Below are 19,780 nucleotides of genomic sequence, written 5' to 3'. Positions count from 1 at the left end.
GCCCATCTCAAAGCCCACATCCAAGAGGACAAGGCCCAGATGGAGTGGGGAGTCCCCTCTCCCACCTTCTGAACTCTGGCTTCCGGCTGAGGGAAGGCCACCTTCTCAGATGGACCACACCAGACACGGCTGTGCCTTTTGAGGAGACCCATCTTCTCCCCTCCCCTTTGGCCTAAAATGCAAACCAGGTGTAAATTCGGTGCCCTGAGCTAACACGAGAGGCACACACGGTTGGCACACACGGTCGGAAGGGCCATTTCATTCCTTAGTGCAGATACAGCTTTTGCCTTGACATCCAGGACTTAAATTATTGCCTGAGTATGTGTGCACGGTGTAGGCACCCAGGCACAAGGTGTGATTCAGAGGCCCAGCAGAGACCTCTGCCCTCAGATATCTCCTTGGCCGACCTGCCATGATGCCCAAATTTCCTGCCACCATTTGCCACTCTTCTGCACGAAGGCACGGTCAGCATGTCCTTGTTCGATGCAAATTTGTTACCTAGCTGGAGCAACACATTAATCCGCCAACACCAATTCATCATCGGTTTTCACATTAGCAGAGAGCAAGGCGATGAGATAATGGAACGCAGGACAGGTGAATTTTGATGAAGAAGGAGCAGGAAAAGCAGGAGCGTGAGTCACTGCCGGTGAGAAGTGGCTCAGAAGAGGGGCCGGGAAGTGGGCTTGGCGGGCAGCAAAGGGGCTGGGAGTGGGGGCCGTGGTTGGATGGGGCCAGGGCAGGAGGAGAGGAGTAAAGGTTTTCTCTTCTCCTAAGCCAGGCTGCAGAATCGCTGTCTGGGATGGAAAGACCCTCAGGCTCACCCAGGTCATTTTGCACACGGCCCGAGGCCTTGGGCTCATCCCACCCAGGGGCTTCCATGTCTGTACCTGACCAAGGTCTGGTCTCCAAAAGTTCTCAAATCCAGGCCTGGCTCTGGGAGCTGCGCTGGCTCAGTGTGCGTACAGGAGCCCTAACCTATCTCCACAATGGCAAACACATCCCCAAAGTCAAAAAGAGGAGGCAGGGTGGGGGCACATACGTGCTTTATAGAGCATCTGGGCACTCTCATGTCATCGTGGAGAAACCGAGGCCGGGAGCCTCCTGTGACTTGCAGGGGTCACCCACTGGTTAATGGAGGACCCGAGACTAGAACCCAGGACTACACAGCATGAGCCTGCTTCTGGGCTCAGGGGAAGAGCCTGAGCGCCTCATGCCGAGTTTGAACTCAGATCGGTAAGCAAAGGGGAGCCGTGGCAGTTTCTGACCAGAGAGACCAGAGGATGGGTGAGGGTTGCAAAGCCAAATCAGAGCGGGTATGAAGGGACCGGTGCAGAAGCCCACAATGGTTGGCAGAGGCAGCCGACCGCGAGACAGCCCTGGCACTGGGCGGAAGGGAGTGGGTCTCCTCCCAACACCGACCTCCTCTGTGCTCTGCAGGAGCCGAAGCAACCCTCAGTCCTCGGGGCTGGTGGCGCCCAGGATGCTTCCGAACGAACGAAAGCAGGGCCCCGGGAAGTCGCCTGGCTGCAGGGAGGCAGAGGGACCCTCTCCCGCCCGCCCCCCGCGCCCCGCCCCCCGCGCCCCTCCCCGGGCCGGGAGGGCGCACTGCTGGGCTGCGGCCACGAGGTGGCGCCGGCGCGCCGAGGAAGCGCGGCGGCCGCTCCCGGGTCGCCCCAGCCGGTTGGGCCGCCTCCTCCGAGGAAACAATGCGGCGCCTCCGGGTGTAGCGCGGCGCGGGCCGGACGCCGGACACCGAGCGCGGGCAGCCGAGCGAGCGGGCGGCAGGGCGGGCGCAGGACGCGCCCCCGGGAGCCATGAGCGCGGCGCGGCGCGGGGCCGGGGAGCGGCGCGGCCCGGAGGCGCGGGCAGCCGGGGCGCGGGCCCGGGTCCGCCTCTAGCCGGCACCGAGGGCGCGGGCCCGGGGATGAGGGCGCCCGCGGCGGGGAGCCCGTCTACGCGCCGCGGCGCCGTCCCGCCCAGCGAGCGAGCCCGAGCAGGCAGACGCGCGGCCGGCGGTCTGGGGGCGCGCCGCCTCCCGGCCCCCAAAATGTGAAGCGGGAGGGCGGAGACGCAGAGACGGCCCGGCCGGGCGCCCTCGCCGCCCTCCGGCAGCCGCGCCGCTCCCCTCCGCTGCCCGCCGAGGCCACGCCGACCCCGCGGGCCGCGGCCCGAGCAGCGAAGCCCCGAGCCCCCGCGCCCCCCGCCTCGCTCGGAGCAGGGCCCGGGACGGCGCGTCCGGCCTCGCCCGCGGCTCCTCGCCCAGACAACTTTGAACAATGGTCACAGTCAACCCCGATGGGAAGATAATGGTCAGAAGATGCCTGGTCACCCTGAGACCCTTCCGGTAAAGTTGTCTCCCGTTCAGCGCGGGGAGGTCTTTTTTCCCCGAGGGGCGCGGGGTAGGGGTGGGCGAGGCCGGACTTCGCGAGGGTGTCTGTCCCGGTGGCAGAGGGGGCGGTTCTTCCTTCCACCCTGAGTCAGGGCCAGTGGGGCTGGGGAAAGGGATGGAGCTGGGGTTCCGGTTCAGGTGTGGAGGGCTGTGTAATTCTGAGACGCGTCCTGAGTTGGTCTAGGAGAGGCTCGGGGTGCGACGGGGGGAATGGGGGCAGAAGGCACTCAGGTTGCGGTCCTGGGCCCGCGAAGTTGCCCCAGCCAGGGCGCTCCTTCCCTGACCCTCGGGGTCCTTGCCCGCTCGCGGACCGCCCCTCCACCCCAGCGGCGAAGTTAGCGCGCTGTGCCGGGCTGCACCCCCACCCCGCGGGCCCGTCGAGCCCCTGTCGGCCGGCCCAGCCCCTCCGCCTGTGCCATCCCCTTCCCTCCCCCCGCCCCCTCCGCCCCCCCTGCCCCCCCCCCCCCCCACGCCTTTGGCGCGCACTCCCCTTCTCGCGGCGGGGTGCGGGCCTGTCTTCAACGGGAGGGGCTCCGAGGTTGGGGCAAGGACAGCCTCTGCTGGGGATTTGACCCCCCATCGCGGCAGTGGAGAGGCGGGGGCAGGGGCGGCACTGCAGGGGGGAGAAGGGCGTGGGAGACAGCACCACTGGCGGGAGCGTGGAGGCAAAGACCCCCCCCCACACACAACCTTGGGCAGCCAAGACCAGGCAGGGCTATGGCCGCGCGGGGCTGACCGGGCTCTGCTGGTTCCACCCCAGGACTCCAGACCCCGGCGGTTCCGGGGCAGCTCCCTCCCCTCCCAAGAGCCCACGGAGCCTGGCCTTCAGCCTGGGTTGGGGAATGGGCGCTAAGCGATGGGTGCCCAGCGGGTGCCATTTTGCCCAGGGACTGGGAGGCGGAGGGCGCCGAGGGAGCGACGGGGCCGGGGGCGGGGGGGCTGCACCGTGGGCTCGGCCACAGGTGGGGTCCGGGCTCAGGACAGAGCCCGAGAGGGCAGGAACTGGACAGGCGGAGGCTACCTAGGCTTGGGCTGCGGGAGGGGCTGGCTTTGAGCTCCTTGCCCCCAGCCCTATGGCCAGAGCCCCTGCCCCTCTCAGGCCCCCGCTGGACTCACTCTGGGCTCGGAGGAGGGCGGGAGGTGGGCGAGACCATGGCGCACGTGGCTCTGGCCTCCCCAGCCAGTCTAGCCCCTGGATGGGCTGGGCCTGTTGTGCGGAGTTGAGGAGACAGCCGCCTGGATGGCCCGGGTCATGCTGGGCCAGCGCTGCCCGGAGGGTGCAGGAGGATCCCAGAGCTGGGGGTCCCAAGAGTAGGGCCTTGGGCGGGTGATTGGGCATCTCTGGAAAGGGCCTTGCTCCTCCAGGGAAATTCTCAAATCCCTGGCCTGACCTGGACCGTTGGAAGGGTCCTCGCCCCACCTCTCCCACCCCTTGTCGGCTGAGCCCTCCAGGCCACAGGAAGCCCAGCCGCTGACCCCAGCTTTGGCTGGACATTTCCTGGCGCAGCGGAAGGCGGCGGCCGGACTCCAGCACCACGGACAGCGCCAGCTCCCCTGCCTGGCTTCCCTCTGGGGGCCATGGCGCTCTTACCTGACTGGCTCTTATCTGACGGACGGCAGGATTCTGAGATGGGTTTGCACAGGTTCCCCTCCCCCCCCCCCCAAGTTATGTAACTTCCCCTCAGGGTCGCTCTAGGCTGCCCAGAGACCCACAGCCACCAGTGGAGTTTTCATATCCCATCCCCTTCAGATGGGTCGGCATGGCCTCCAGCCACATCATCCTTGTTTGTTAATCCCAAGGGCAGGCTGGGGGCCCTGTTCCCTCGGGTTTTCCCAGAGCCTCTGGCAGGGATCTTATTCTGTAGCTGCTCCTGGAAGCTAGCTTGAGTGGGTACATGCGTGAGTGACATCATTTTTTAATTTGAATCTACTGTAAAAGGCCCCAGGATTGGGGTCTGGCAGAGAGGGATGCAGCTGAGGTGTGTTGGGGGCTTCAGATCCTGGGCTAAAGGCTTAGATGCCTTTCTCATAGCAGGTCTTTGGATCCTGGCAGCCCAAATCGCCAGCTCTAAATACAGCCCTATAGCTGGGGAAGAGGGCGGGGGGAGAGAGGGACAAGAAACTTGAGGGGTTCATCCTTGTCCTCAGGCTGGGAGGACAAACAGCTGATGGCCCCAGGATTTCCCTGGATGTGCGAGCCTCCTGCTCCTATGCTGGCCCTCTGGCTGCTGTCCTGAGACCAGCCTGACTTCAGCTCAGGAATCCCAGGGCCCTGGCCCACCCCTCGGCTGGGCGGAGTTCAGTGAGGGGCTCTTCGGCGCCCTATCGCCTGTCCTCCCTGTCACCCCCTGGGGGAAGCCCCCAGTGCCCTCTCTGCCTCTGGGTTCTGCCCCCTCTCCGATTTAATTTCTAACAGCTTACTTTAAATATGGGTTGGGAATTTTGTCCTGCTTTTATTTTCTTCCGCAATTATGTGTTTTCTTTAATGGACCAAATTTTAATTAAATACTGCTCTGCCAGTTTCAAATAATGAAGATTAAAATGCATAAAACAAGTCTTGCATAGAGATACAAACAAATGTGGCGTTTGAGAATTGGGGGTGGAGGTGGGAGGGCTGGAATTCTCTGGCATGACTTGCGGGGCTCCCTGTGGTGAGCCTGGCTCCACATGGGCTGAGGTTCCTCACTCTGACTCGGGGGGGCGGGGGGGGGCTCCCCTTTCGCCTCTGCCAGCTCATCTAGTCCTCTGATAGAGTCAAGGGCCCAGAGCAGCCGCCACCTCTGGCAGCCCCAGGGCTGTGCTGGTGAGCTCAGGTCTCCTGCTTGGGGCCCAGGATCCAGTGTGGAAGCAGCAGGAGCCTGGGCTGGACTTGAGGGTGTGTCCCCCGCTGTCCCCCTGGGGCTGCCCTAGTGCCTGGCACTGGTAGATAATCAATAACTATGTGTTGAAGGAATTAATAAGAGTTTTGGACAGCTCTCCTGACCAGTGTGACAACACACACACCGTGTGACACCCCAGACACAGGTGTTGGCTCACTCTGGCCAGTCTCTGCTGCAGGCTGACAACCTACTGTGTGCCTGTCTGGTGAAGATGTGGGTTAGGGAGGGTCTGGGCACAGAAAGCGGCCACGTGGCCCTACCCTTCTAGATGTTGCCATCTGGTAATGACAGAGGGCACATGCCACCCCCCTTGCACATGATAAGGATGTGTTCAAGTAAGCTCGTGACTGATTGCTGCCGGAAGGCCTGTGTGCACAAGTGCAGAGTGGGGCCCGGGTGATTGATGGGATCCAGGTGGGTTTCTCCTGGGCCAATTACCTACCCTCTGGCTGGCGTCAGGTCCTGCTGTTTCCCTCTCTACCAGCGGCCTTCAAACTTTAACAAGTATCAGGATTATCTGGAGATGTGTTAAAACACATTGCTTGCTCCACCCCCAGAGTGTGTCATTCGGTCTGGGGTTAGGACCCCAAAATTTGCATTTCTAACAATTCCAAGTTGATGCTGATGCTGCTGGTCTGGGGACCACACTTTGAGGACCGCTGCTGTAAATGAGCCAGCCTCTTTCTGGAGGCCTTACACTATATGTGCATGGTTGTCCCTCGGGGTTTTGTGTGTGGCTCGTGGCCACTTCCTTGGAGTCAAGTTCTCCTTATCTTGTGGCGATGAGAGACTTCCTGGCCTGGGAGCTCGGCCCCCTGATCTTGCATGTCCCATCCATCCATCCCTTCTTCACTCATTCGTTCTACGGAGCCCTTACTGGATGGGGCGTATGCCGCTGGCCGCCCTGACCACCCGTTTTCTCTCTGCAGGCTTTTCGTGCTGGGCATCGGCTTCTTCTCACTCTGCTTCCTGATGACGTCTCTGGGAGGCCAGTTCTCGGCCCGGCGCCCAGGGGACTCCCCCTTCACCATCCGCACAGAAGGTATCTTGGTGGGGAAAGGAGGGTGAGAAACAGATGCAGGTGCCTGGGGATGAGGAGGGGGAGGCCTGTGAGCCTGGCACCGCACAGCGCTTTCTGGGGTCCTGTCCCAGGCATCCGATCACCTCATTGGTGGCTGTGTGAGCAGAGAGGGGCCTTGACTTGGGCTGCGTGACCTTGCACGCTGCTTCGGCTTCGGTCTTGGCAGTGGTCATCAGGCTTCCTCTGGCCTGGATTGTCAGGCCAGGGAAGGGCCTCTGGGCTGGGGTTTCCTGGGCACCAGAAGAGGCGGCCTCTGTTGCTTCTTTAGTGTGTGTGGAGTCTCTGAATTTGACACCTGTCTCTTTGAGACACATATTCTGTGCCTTTTGCCTGGGCTGCGGCCAGAGCAGGGGGCAGAGGGCAGGCCTGGCCGTGGGCTCACGTGTCTTGTCTCTGAGCTCTTCGGACACGGCCTGGACCTTCAGCATTCCTTGCCCACGTGGTACTTTGAAAGCAGGGAAGTGGAGGTTCAGAGCTCAGCTTTGGGGACCAGGTGGACTGGCTTGTTCTGTGGGGCATCATCTGCCAGCTGTGTGCCATTGGCCAAGGCACTGACCCACCCTCAGGGAAGGAAAGCAATGGCACCTTCAGGGGTGGGGCTGGTGAGCTCTCAGGGCGCGGGGGTGGACGGGGTGATGACCTGGGGGACTCCCCTTGCACCTGGGTCCTGCCACCCTCTCATCCTGCTCAGAGAGGGTGAAGAACATGACAGAGGCCTGCTCAGTGTGTTGGGGGCTCTTCTGGTCAGCAGTGGGAAGCAGGAGCATAGTGGGGAAACTGATGCAAATGAGGTTTCCAGAACTGTTCAGGGGGCTGGCTCTGTGGGCTTGCCCCTGCCCCCCCAGGGAAGCCTCTCTCTGAAGCCCACCTTCTCGAACGCCCAGGGCTCAGCCTTCTGGCTTCCCTTTCCCAACGAAGAATATACCCTCAATAGAGCAGGTTGTCACCTAGGGCGGGTGATCTGAGGGGCACTCCTCATGCCATCTGGTGTCTCTTCATTAGATTCTTTCCTTTGGTTGAATGTGTACTTCTTTAAACTTGCAAAAGCCCCCGGCAGGAATTTCACATTTCTTAGTCATTCAAGCCTGAATGCAAATTAATTTATCCCATCTCTGACTCGCAGAGATTCCTCAGTCTTTCTGAGCTTCCGTTTTCTCCTCTGATAACTGGGACCAATAACACCGACGTTCCCCCCAGGATTGTCGTGAGGAGCGAAAAGATAACGTGTGTGAAGGGTCTTGCGCAACCTCTGGCAAATAGCACAGGCTCCCTAAGTATTTACAGGGTGGGTGAGTCTGAAAGGGGGGCTCTACAGAAAAGGATGTTTAGGAAAGAGGACCAAGGAGGTGCGGGGATTTCTACACAGGAGACGCCTGAGGATTGAGGCTGGAAGAGGATGGGGCAGTCGTGAAGATGCCCTTGGGAGGGAGCCTGGGGAAGGACACTGGGCATCATGGGTGGGGGATTGGTGGTGAGGGGGCTGGAGCGTGGGGAGATGGGGTGTAGAGAGTGATGCTCAAGCTACCTGGGTGCCACCCCTGGAAAGGGGGCCTGTCTGGCTGGCTGGGCTGCTACAAGGGGCTGGAGGAAACTGGACCTCCGGAAAGGTCAGGGATCCAAGAGATGGGAATCAGGCACAGGGGGAGGAGAGGTGTGTGGCTGAGATCTAGCTCTTCTGCTCCTGAGGGAGTTGGCGGTCCCATCCTGGCGGGGGTGGGCCCAGTGGCCCAGAGAACAGGGACTTCTGGGAGCCCTGCCCCACTCTTCCCTGTGCAGTCGTGCCTGCTAGAGGACGCAGGGGTCCAGCTCCAATCTTGTGTGTTAGGGCTGGGCAGAGCCATTGAGCGGGGAGGATTCCCCAAGATCATGCAATTACTCTAGAGGCATTTGTGTCTACCTGTATGTGTGTGTGTGCGCGTGCGTGTGTGCACATGCGCTTGGATATTGAAGTATAATATCCACAGACTGAACACGTCCATGTAGCCTGCAACCCAGATCAAGAAATAACACCATCAGCTCCCAGTAGTGCCCCGTGCTGCCTCCCAGTCGCTTCGTCCCCAGGACGTCAGGACCCTGACGGCTGACATCACGGGGGCGTTTTGCCTGATGTTTGGACGTTGTGCGGATGGAATCACATAGCGGGTGTTCTTGGTGTGTGCCTTTCTCTCGGTACCACATGTGTGAGCGTCTTCCATCTTGGGTGTGCGGTGTAGACATTTGCTTTCACTGCTGTGTAGCACTCCACCGTGTGACCGCACCACGGTGCCTGGTTATCCACTCTCCCATTGGCGGACGTTCGATTGTTTCCAGTTTGGGGCTTTCGTGGCCAGTGCTGCTGAGAACATTCTAGTGCTTGTCTTTGGGGACACGTGTGGGCATTTCTGTTGGGTCGGCCCAGGAGTCGAGTTGCCGGGTCTCCTACGTGTTGTGACATTAGTTCTCAGGCCAAGTTTATCCGAGTCAAAGTCTTCATGATTCCCAGGGCTCTCTGTTGGAAGCTAAGTGCCTGGAATACAGAACCGAAGGCCGGAAGGAGGAGAGGACAGGAGGCGGAACTCACCCTGCTTTGGTTCGGGTCCCGGCTCTCTTCGTCCCCCCACTTCCTTTCATGCCTTGGGATTAGGTTGATTTGCTTGGAGAGACCCAAGGCAGGGACCTGGAAGAGGCCCAAGTTTACACTGTGGGCTTAAAATCCTGATCCTGCAAGAGTTGCCCCCTTGAAGTGACACCCCCATGCTGAGGCTGGGGCAGCCCCGCAGAGCACCCAGGCGTCTCCGGCTTTTCTACCCAGGAGCTGCCCGAGTGAAGGATTGAGGCCGGGAGGGGCAGCTGTGGAGGGGCCTGGGAGGGTACTGGGGGTCACGGGCGGGGGTTCGGTTGTCAGATAGCGTTTATTCCTGGGGTCTGTGCATCCGCAGGACACAATCAGGGAAAGGAAACCCACAAGGCACCACCATTTAGGAATGAAAATCCTTGCATTGGCCAAGAAAACAGTGAGCACAAATGGAAGAAACCGTTTCTCCTCCCCTTGCCGATCAAGCGTGCATGCGAGGAAAGTGGCTTCCCACGTGGCCGGGGCCAGGGAGGGGCAGGAGAAGAAGGGTTTTCTAAAAGGGGTGACAGACAGACCGACACAGCCTCTTCTGGACGGTGGTCTCCCTGGGGAGGCTCCGAGTTCCCCTCTGGGCTGGTCTATATGTCAGGATAAAGTCTCTATTACGGGGATGAAAATGTGGCAGACTTCCCACTCTGTATTCTGTACATTCATCTTAAGATTCAGGGAGAAGGAGGCTGAGGGAGAGAATCGTAACTCGGCGGAGGTCTAACCTAATCCTCTTTGTTGTCGTTGGGCCTGGCTTGGCCCCGGGGGGGGGGGGGGGGGGGGGTTTGCGCGCTCCCTCACCAGGCAGCCCTCGCTCCCTTCCCAGCCCACTCCTTCCTCCTCCCAGCCTCTCTTGTCCTGGGAGGGCCTTGCTTCCCTCCTAACGACAGGGGACGTGCAGCTGTGTCTGAGGCCGCCTTCCCAGCGTTGCTGCAGGTTCCCTAGAGCGCATGTGGCTGTTCCTGGCTTTCTGTCTTGTCTTGAAGAAGTAGAGGTTGGAGGCCATCTCTGGGGACAGGTCTGCAGGCTGGAGGTCCTCGGTTCAGCTGCCTATGTCTGCTCTGAGGTTCCCCCATGGCCTGGCCCTGGCAGACCCAGCCCCTGGCCAGGATTTGAACTTGGGGAATACCAGAGAAACATTTCCTTGCTCTGTGGCGGTCTCTGGCCCTGGAACTTGGTGCTAAGAAACTCTGGGGTTCTTCCTTTGAGAGGCTGGCGATGGATGGGTGGGCCACGGCCCAGGCCCTGCCCTTGCCTCCTCCACTGCCCTAAGCCCAGAGCTCCGACAGTCTCAGCTGGTTTCTGCCGTGGTCGTGTGCAAAGAGACAGATGTGCTCATCGCTCCAGCTGCGCAAATACCAACTCACAGCCCTCATCTCAAGTGCCGGGGAGGTCTCTCTTACCTGGCCAGGTGGGGGCTTGTTCACTTTCCAGGAACCAGCGGTAAAGGGTGGGGGTGGAGACAAGAAAAGCAGTCAAGGGAGAACAGGAGAGACAGAGAAACACAGAGCGTCTGGGGAGGGGACGGCCCCGGGTGGTAAATGTGAGGAGATACAATGTAAATTTGTCTCTCTCCCTCCTAGCTTTCCTCATTTATATGGAAATATGGAGGGAACATGTGTGAGTTCTGAGATGTGTTGCTGGGGCCTCACATTAAATACATTTTGATTTAGCTGACACCAAGAGCGGTGAGGCGCCTCAGGGCAAGTCACATCCAGAGCCGGCACTGCTGACAGTCCCGGGGCTGATGGTGGCCTCCAATAGCGCGTCACGCAAGGAGGGCCAGCCGGACTGGCTGTGCAAGGTCTGCTTCCCTCCCAGGATCCCACCGCCTGCCTTGTCCTGGGCAGAAAATGTGCTCTATGCCCCTGGAACTCCTCCAGAAGCCATGGGCGTCTGTCCTGAGCTCTCAGGAGCTCCCAGAGTCCTGCGCCGTCTGCAGGCGATGGGAGCTGCCCCTGAGCCCCAGGTGCTGGGGAGGTGTCTGTGGTCCTGATCCAGCCTGATGGAGGTGGCCTTACAGCCCGTCTGAGGGGGATCTGTCTCCTTACCCGCATCTGTGAGCCCCTCAGTCTTCTGGGGTCACTGTTGCTGTTGACATTTTTTAAGAATTGGCTTAATCCCTCCTGGGAAGGGCCATCCAGAACCCCCAGATATCTCCAAGGACTGTCGGGGGCTCACGTTTCCCTGGTTTCCAGCTTCTCCCCTGCCATCCTGCTCAGTGTCTCCCCGCTTGCCTCCTCTGTGTCCCCCACGTGGACCCGGTGGGAAGGGCACCCCTCTCCCCAAGCCTCTTGCACAGAGGCGGGGGCTCTGACCGCTCCTCGGCACAGCACACAGATGACAGTTCCCTCTCGAATCCCTGCCTTTCAGAGCCCCCTTTCGTCCCACAGCGGGAGCTTCCCCATCCTGCTTAGCCCCTCTGGCCGCCACTGCCACCGTCCTTGTTCTCTGTCCTTGTCTCCCAGGCCGAGTGGGGAAACGCAAGTCCTCCTGCTGGAATGTGCAGAGTCCTTTGGCTTTCTCTTCGTCTCACAGCTCTGGGCATCTAGACTCGGCTCTGGGCCCCCGGGGGGTTAGCAACGAAACAGAGCTGTCTCCCCAAGGGGACTCCGCCAGCTTTTACAGGAGCCATTCTTTTTTCCCCGTTTCCCTCATCCCTGGGGGTAATCAGGGAAGAGCCGGAACAGGAGTCCCAGCCCGTAGGAACTCAGGGCTCGCTAAGTCCAAGCCCCTCATTTTGCAGGAGGGGAAACTGAGGCCCAGAGAAGGGACGTGACGGGCCCTGCCCCCATCTGGTTGGTGGCAGAGCAGGCCTAGAGTCCAGGCTTTCTGACTCCCACCTGGCCTGTCCCAGGCCACCTTGCTGTCCTAGCCCCTGCACAGCTCTGTCGGGCTCTCGGGGCTGCCGCAGCTCTTGGCTGGATCTTGCAGCTCTTGGCCCCGTCAGCTATTCCGCAGCCTGTGCAATGGGGCTGGGGGCGTGGGGGGGGGGGTGCTGTGTCAGTGAGGTCCTGGTAGGGGCACAGGGGGTGAGGAGGGGCAAAGGAAGCTTGGGATGAGCTCGGAGAGAGGGGCAACAGTGTGACAGGGCAGGGTGCCATCCTGAGATGTTCCAGGGAACACAGCGCCACCCCCGAAACAGTGCTGTGGGCTCAGCATCGCCGGGGCACTGCGTCTGCAGGTTTGAGCTGCTTCCCAGGGTCTGCGATCCATTCCGGCCTGAGTGCTCCACTGGGGCATGGCTGGGGGCCTCGGTTAACCGGCTCTGACTCTAGGGTGCCCTCAGCTGTGGGCTCGCTCTCCTTTCTTCATTCCACTCCTTTGGGGAAGGGGCCACCCCTGCCTGCGCTGTGAGCAATGGCTCTCCGGGGCTGCCCAGTGAGGCCAGGCAGACCGTGCACTGCACAACTCCAGGATCCTGATGGTGGCCCACACCCCGGGTGGCACCGCTGGAGTTGTACAAAGCAGCGGCCGGGTCAACTGCCTGATGTTCTCCTAGCTTTCGAGCCGAAACGATGGGAACCTCGTCTTGTTCACCCTGTGCTCCCAGCCCTGGTGGAATGCTCGGTATTGCATTTGGGTGATGGGCTTGGGTGGGCGTCTCAGGGGTGAGAGGGACTTGAAAGACTCAACTAGGGCCCCTGACTCTGTGGAGTTGAGAGAGGGGGAGCTGTGTGCATCTTGCTTGCTTGACTGACGAATTGACTGAGCACGTGGGGGAGTGGGGAGGGCAGAGTGGTGGAGAGACCCCAGTTTGCTTCCTTTACCACTAGGGGGAAATTTCCCCGTCCCAACTGGTTTTTTGACAATCTACCCGGTTTTCCGAGAGGGTGAGTTTGAAGACCGTCTGCCGGTTCAGCAGCTGGGGTGGGGAGGAGGTGCAGGTGGTGTTTCCTGCCTGCCTGCCTCACTTAGATGACCTCCCCTGCCTCTGCCCTCCCCCATTCACGCCCTCCGGTTCACGCGTCTTCCTTTCTTTGGGGCCGGGAACCCTGGCTCTTTAAGGAGGCCGCAGCTCCTCCCAGCTCTGCATGATGCCCAGCAGGCACTTACACCACGTTTGGGTGAGCCCTCCCCGGCTTGGCTCCCCGTGGCCTCCCTTCTGACTTCAGGCGGGTTCAGCTGGCAGGGGAACCCGGCCGGGAGGTGACTTAGGCAGTGTGAGAAAGCTGCGGCAGCCACTGGCCTGGGCCCGGAGCCAGGGGCTATGGGGACGAGCAAAGCAGAAATGTCACAAGCCGCCCCCGTGACGCGGGGCGTCTCTTGGCTCTCCCTCTTCAGCTCCGTCCTGAGCTTGGAACAGAGACCAGCCGTCCTGCCTCCCCCACGGCCCCCCGTCTCTACGTTGTGTTCAGTGCCCTGCCATGCTCTCTCCTGCACCCCCCCCCCACCCGTCCTGGCCCTGTGACATTGGGCTGCAGACGGGGCTGGAATTGTCTCCTGGTGTTGGGGACGCTGAGGCTGAGAGTGTTACCATGATTCTCGGCCACACGGGCGTTGGTGGCACAGGCAGGCAAGAGTCCGTGTGTCTGCCTCCCAGGCCCGCTGAGCCGCTGGGCCCTGGCCTTTCCTTCCTGAGAAGCAGACGCTGTCGGTGCTCACACCGCATGGCCATGATGATCCCCATGCACGTGGGTGGACTTGCAGCTGCTGGCACCTGTGGTTCTTTGCCTGGGGGCCTCCTGTAGCCACTTGATCTGTCTCTGCCACCCCAGGCAGGCAGAAAGTTCCAGAACATGGCTGTCCCTGGGAGCAACCCTCAAGCAGTGACTGGCGGCAGAGGGTGTGCACATGCCCCAGCTCCCTCGCCCCTCAGGGGGAGAACTCTGAGGCCGGTTCTACACCTGCTGGTCTCCCCAGGTTGCTGAGGCGCCCTCTCTGGGCTGCCTCCCCTTCCATGTGTCACCTCCCCATTCCTCAACTGGGGTTTCCTTCACCTCCCAAATAAACAGTTTGCCTCAAACCCTTGTCTTGGGGTCTGCTTCTGGGGAACCCAACCTAAGGTGCCCCCTGTACCCCCGGCGGCTTGAGAAGCCCCTGGAAGCACTGGGTCTCCACCAACTCGGCTCATTGGCTCTGAGAGCTTCAGAGCCTGGCTCTTGGGGTTTGCACGGAGCTGAGCTGGGGGTTGCAGCGCCTGGAACTGAGTACTTCATGGACCATTTGGAGGTGCTGTTTAAAACCTTCACAAAATTTAATTAGAAAGGGAGGGCAGGACTCACTCTCCCACACTGGCGCGTGTGGCGCTAATGATCGAGAATGATTGGAAAGGAAGTCGTGGAGAGTCCCCGGCTGGTTAACAGGATCTTGGTTGAAGCACCTCATTTTCACGTAATTTTATTCTCCACAAGGTCTCCCCTGCCCCTCAGCCCTGGGGGTGATCTTTGGGAAGCTGAAGACCAGCTTGAGAGTCAGGACAGTTTCGCGATGGTGTCTACAGTGGGGTCTCGGGGGTGGGGGGAGAGGGAGAATGACAGGACTCTGAGCCCCTCCAACACGGGCTTGCAGCCTCTCCCGTGCATCCAGGCCACGTGGGGAGCAAGCAAAGTGCAGGCTCCTGGGCCCCTGCCCTGGGGATATGAATCAGCAGACCTAGACCAGGGCCCGGGAATCTGCATGTCAACAGCCTGGCCAGGAGATTCAGGTGCGGGGGCGTGGCTGACCACACTTGTAGAAACCCTGATCTGGACGTTCTGTCTGGACCTTGATGTTGGGGGGCTGTGAGGTTCCTGTCCCACTGCCGGGCCTTCCCTGTCATCTCGCAGACCTGAGATTACATCTAAAGCTCCACTTTGCAGGCGACAAAACTGAGGCTCAGAGAGGTTAAAAGTCATCCCAGTGTCACACAGCTGGTAGGGAACAGGGTTGGCCCAGGGCTCTCTGCATTCCTGCCCTGCAGGGGTGAGGAGTGGGGCAAGCTCTCTCTCCTGACCCCTCCTCTTCCTGGGCAAATAGGAGTGGGGCTGGGGTCTGAGCCACCCCGGCCTGGAGACCAGGCGGCCTCGGGTGGCCTCCAGGCTGCTCGGCCTGCACCTGACTGTGCCCATGCTGTGCCCGCAGTGCTGGGTGGGCCGGAGTCTCGTGGCGTCCTCCGCAGGATGAGTGACCTGTTGGAGCTGATGGTGAAGCGCATGGACATGCTGGCCAGACTGGGGAACAGCAGTGAGCCGCACCGGGCAGCTGGCGACACACACTTCGCCGTGGACAGGTGAGGGGGACACGAGGACACGGGAGGGAGGGAGGGAGGCACGCGGAGAGGGTGCGCTGGGGCCAGGAGTGCTGTCGCTCGTCCCCTTTTGTGTTAATCTGGAGAAAACTTTAAGAATACAGGAAACCACACAGTCATACAACCCAGAGCTTGTTTCTGCCACCCAAATTCAACAGTCCTTAACATTTTGTCACATTGCTGGCGCATCTTTCTTTTCTCCTTTTTAATAAAACATCACTGCTGTAAGCTGAAGCGTCCTTTTACTGTTCCCCGGAGAGACAGGCACCCTCATGAATTTGGTGTAAGGTCTTCCAGTCCATTCTAAATCCTGTCACTCGTGCATTTTGTACACACGTGCACGCACACACACTGTAAATGCGTAGCGGGTGGTTTTCACAAATCTTACATAAGTGACATCCCACGGAGCATGTTCTGTGCCAGCTTTTTTCACTAAACCTGATGACTTTGAGCTCTGTCCGTGTTGACAGGCATGTGTGGGTGTCCACGTGGATGTGACGGCCAGGTGACCATCTGTCCTCCACCCATGGACCTGGGCCCTCTTTGCCAAGAAGGTTTCCTGGTTTCTTCACTCTAAGTTGTTCCTCTCCTGAGGCCACAATGTGCAAAGATCTCCAAGAGTTTGTGCCATAGTCCCGTGTGCCCCAGTAGTGTCCTCAGGAGCCCATGGTTTGTTGGTGTGCGACCACATCATGTGTCTTAGGTGTGAGGGTGATCTCCGGAACCCCAGAGAACAAGGGAGCGTGACGTCAGGGCCGTCCCGATTGAGCATCCTGGTCCCCAGACGTGGACGTGGAGGGAGGGGCTTGGACCCACCCGTCCCGGGGAGACGGCCTCCACCTGGCCTTTCAGACATTGGGGTCCTTTATGCAAGACATTTGCTCAGTGTGTTCTCACTGCTGAGAAATTAGTTTGAAACCCACACTTTTGCACAATTTGGGAAAAGCTATACCTCGGCCAATGTTTTCTGCTAAAAGTGTTCTATTGCTAAAAAATATGTTTGGAATCCACACTCAGACAATTTTCAGAAAAGCTATACCTCAGCCAACATGTGTGATGCAATAGCTAAAGCCCCAGGCATTTCTGGGGTTTGGAGTTGGGCAAAATCAGAGAAAGCAATGGTGTTGAGTCCTGGTCGTGGTGGGGCCCTGGCCGGCCTGAGGAGGGAGTGTGTTTGCGGGACCCCTGCTGCGTGGGACCTGAAACATGGCCTCCCCTTTGGACTGGGGTGGGATCCTCTGCCCCGGAGGCTGCCTGGGCTGGGCTGCTGGCTGTGCGGCCACCTCAAACTGGCCTCTCTGATCAAATGTCCCGGATGCCCAGTCGGGTGAGCCGAGGTCAGCATCTCTGTCCTCATAATCCGTGACATTTACTGAAAGTTCACCGAGTGCCTGGCTTTGTCCTTGTTTCTTACCTCAATTATCTAGTCAATGCCACAGCCACCTCATGGGGGTGCTTTAATCTCTGTTGCATAGAGGAGGAAACCGAGGCACAGAGAGGTTCAGGAACTCTCTCGAAGTTGCACAGCTGCTAAGGGGCTAGGCCTGGTTCTCGGCCGGGGCCCAGAGCCTGCCTTTCTAACCGCCATGCTGTTGATGGCTGTTCCTTAAACCTGTGGCTATGTGTGGGTTACTTTTTATCTCTTTGCAAGACTTTTCATATCGATTAGTTGACAACTCTGAAAAAAACCCCTTCGTTAGAGCTTTGCTGGGTTTTTGTGGTTTGGGAAAGGTGGGCCCTAGAGTTGCAGTCCTGGAGCCTGGGTTGAACGCCGTGGTGGCCCCCCATGGGGCCCGGCTCCTTGGGAGCTCTTCACGGCAGGAAGTCAGGCCTCCAGGGTTGGCTGCGTGGCTGTGTGCTGGCTGACCGGTGAGATGCTCTCTCATCCTCTGGGGACTGAGGATCTGACAGAATAAACAGAAGAGAGGCGCTCATGGGATGCTTATTGGACCTATTGGGTGCCAGGCACTGCTGCGGTGCTAAGGACACAGCAATGAGCCTTGTCCTCATTCCTGTGGGGGAGACGGGCAGTAACGGAGAAAAAGAAATAATGAGCTACTGTCAGCTACTGATCCACTCTCTGAAGGATTGGGGGCGGGTGACTAGGAAAGTGGTGTCCAAACAGGGTGGTTTGGGAAGGTTCTTCCAAGCTGGTGATGTTTAAGCTCAATTCTGAGTGATGAGAAGGAGCCAGCCACATGGGGAGCTGTGGGGAGCTGTGGCTAGCTGTGGCTAGAGAATTTGAGGTAGAGAGAGCAGAGAGTGCAAAGGCCCTGGGGTAGGAACAAGCTTCAGAAGTTGGAGGAAAGGAATCAATGTGGAGGCTAACGTGGTGGAGCATGGCGAGGAGCAGCAGAGGTCAACAGGGCCGGTGGCATAGGGCTTTGTCAGCTGTGGTAAGTAGCATTGGGACATTATTCTAAGCTGTGGAAAGTCAACAAGGGTTTTCAACAAGAGGGTGACAGGATCTGACTTCTTTTTTGAAAGATTGCTCTGACTGATGGAGAATGGGTTAGTGGGGCAGCAAGTGGGGGTGCAGAGGAGCCAGGAGAAGAGACGGGGAGATGGAGGCAAAGGTGCTGGGTCCCCCTGGAGTTCCCTCTGCAGCCCGAGAGCATTTTCTTCTCCGTGTGCACAGGTCTGTCTTCTCCAATGCTGCGTGTGTCCGCTCTGATCCTGCCCCTCGCCGCCCCCTCGTCCTTCCCACTTTCCTGTCTGCGCCCGCTGTGCTCCTGCCTCTTGGGCTGCGGGCCCAGCCTCCGTCCACAGGTCTGCCCACCAGGGTGAGGGCAGAGGACCCGGCTGGCTCCGGGCTGGTCTTTTGGGCTGGGGGCTCTACTGCCAGCACAGTCAGTGTCTCTCCGGTTTCTTCCAGTCCTGGCCCGTCCCTCCCTCCCTGCCCTGCCCTTCCTCTCCCCGGGGAACGTGCGTCCGCCGCCTCCCAGCTCCATCCCGGGAAATAGCAACAATCCATCATGCGCAGCAGAGCCCATCAAAGGCCACAGGCAGAGCCATAAATTTCAGACGCTGTTGCTTCTGGCTTCAGGGAGAGGGATGGTGGGCGCGTCCAGGGCATGCAGGCGGCTGCTTGCTCACGCCTCCCCTAGGCTCACACACTCCAGCCCCTCCTCACCCTTGAGCCACTCTGCTTGGCCAAGCTGAAGCCACACAGGCAAGGATCCTGCAGAAGCGTGTGCTGCTGTGTTTCCAGCAAACTCTCAGTCACTTGCGCTTGGATTCCTCACTTTGAAGTTATCTGTGGCTTAAAAAGAACCGCCCCGCTGTCCTCCTCCTGCCCTTCCAGAAGCTGCTGGGCTGTCACCTCCTGCCCATGGCTGGTGTGTCCTCAAGGAAAGCAAATTTGCTTTTTTAGCCTAGGAAAACATAATTAGGGATTATTTGCAGATTTGCTGCAAACGGCACCGTATTATGTCTTCTAAAGCCAAATGGTAATGATCTTTGAATTTTCCGTAAGGCTTCTCTGCAGTAGCAAAGATGGTGGAAAGGTGAGGCTGCGTGCATTCGATCGGTCCGTATGTGTTGAATGCCTACTGTGTGCAGAGTCTGGGCTGGAGTTTGGGGAATGGGTGGAGAGGACACAGGAGCCAGAAGTTGGAGCTCTGTCCTTGAAGAGTGACCCTCTTGGGGGGAGGGGGGCAGCACCCCGTCCCCATGCACAGCTGGAGAATCAGAACAGGTCTGTGTTAGAAGCCACTGCACTCCTGTCCTGGCCTGACCTGCGTGCAGCGGCTCCCAGGGAAGGAGCCCCTGGGTCTGAACCCTGGCTGCTGACTGGCTCAGGTAGCGTCTGAGCCTCAGTTTCCTCCTCTTCAGTTGGAGACAACACTGATGGAGGGGAGGGCCATCTGGCCCTGCACCTGGCACTTACAGGGATCTTCGTCTCCCTTCCCTGCCCTGTGAGGGCGCAGAGCAGGGCCCACCAAGTCACCACAGAGGAAGGGGCGTTTGGGGTGAGCCTGGAAGGAGGGAGACAGAGCCGGGCGGTCCAGACAGGGAATGAACAAAACCACCTGCAAGACCCAGACGCATGCTGATGCTGAGGGAGGGTGCTGGGGCGCAGCGGCAGCCTGGCCGCACTCTGTGGCTGGAGAGCCTGGTGAGTGAGGGGGGCGGGAGGGAGCCCCGAACTTGATAGCTCCAAAAACCGCCGGCTGACTCTAGAGTCCCCAGTTTGTCTCCTGCTGGGGCCGTAGTCCTGGACGCCAGTCTTGAATGTCCCCCTGCCCGCCTGCCTTCGTGTCCTGGGAATGCCTCAAATGCAGCGTCTCCTGGGTGCACCCAACCCTCCCCGCCCTGGCCATGTCGGCAGCATCATTTTCATCACTCAGACCCCCGACCTCAGAGTCGACCTTGACCTTTCTCTCCCTGACCTGTGTCCACTCCATCAACAAATTCTCTCCACCTTTGGAATTCACCCAGGATCCCCGCTTCTCACCTGCCCCACTGCCACCTCTGCCCCCTGGCATCTGTTTCCAACTCAGGAGCCAGAGGGATCACTTAAAAATGTCAATTAGATCAGGTCCCTCTCTGCTCCCCACCACTCCTCATCTCACTCAGGTAAGAACCGAAGTCCTTTTTG

The 19,780-nt window shown here is 59.6% G+C and overlaps 1 protein-coding gene across 2 annotated transcripts in view; it reads left to right on the top strand.

Moving 5' to 3' along the window:
- The first annotated feature begins 2,139 nt into the window (after window positions 1-2,139).
- Window positions 2,140-19,780, top strand: part of MGAT5B (alpha-1,6-mannosylglycoprotein 6-beta-N-acetylglucosaminyltransferase B) — a 76,006-nt gene continuing 58,365 nt past the window's right edge. Inside the window, exons 1-3 of one of the 2 annotated variants that reach the window (XM_023651945.2) lie at window positions 2,140-2,344; window positions 6,198-6,310; window positions 15,015-15,162. In XM_023651945.2, the coding sequence (XP_023507713.1) occupies window positions 2,277-2,344; window positions 6,198-6,310; window positions 15,015-15,162 (329 nt within the window). In that variant the 5' untranslated portion in view covers window positions 2,140-2,276. The remainder of the gene's footprint in view (window positions 2,345-6,197; window positions 6,311-15,014; window positions 15,163-19,780) is intronic. The other variant, XM_070225949.1, reaches the window with a different exon arrangement.

The sequence above is a fragment of the Equus caballus genome, chromosome 11, assembly GCF_041296265.1.
Source record: "Equus caballus isolate H_3958 breed thoroughbred chromosome 11, TB-T2T, whole genome shotgun sequence".
NCBI classification, from domain to species: Eukaryota; Metazoa; Chordata; class Mammalia; order Perissodactyla; family Equidae; genus Equus; species Equus caballus.
The sequence above is the reverse complement of the archived record's forward strand: the minus strand, read 5'-3'. Positions and strand labels throughout refer to the sequence as shown.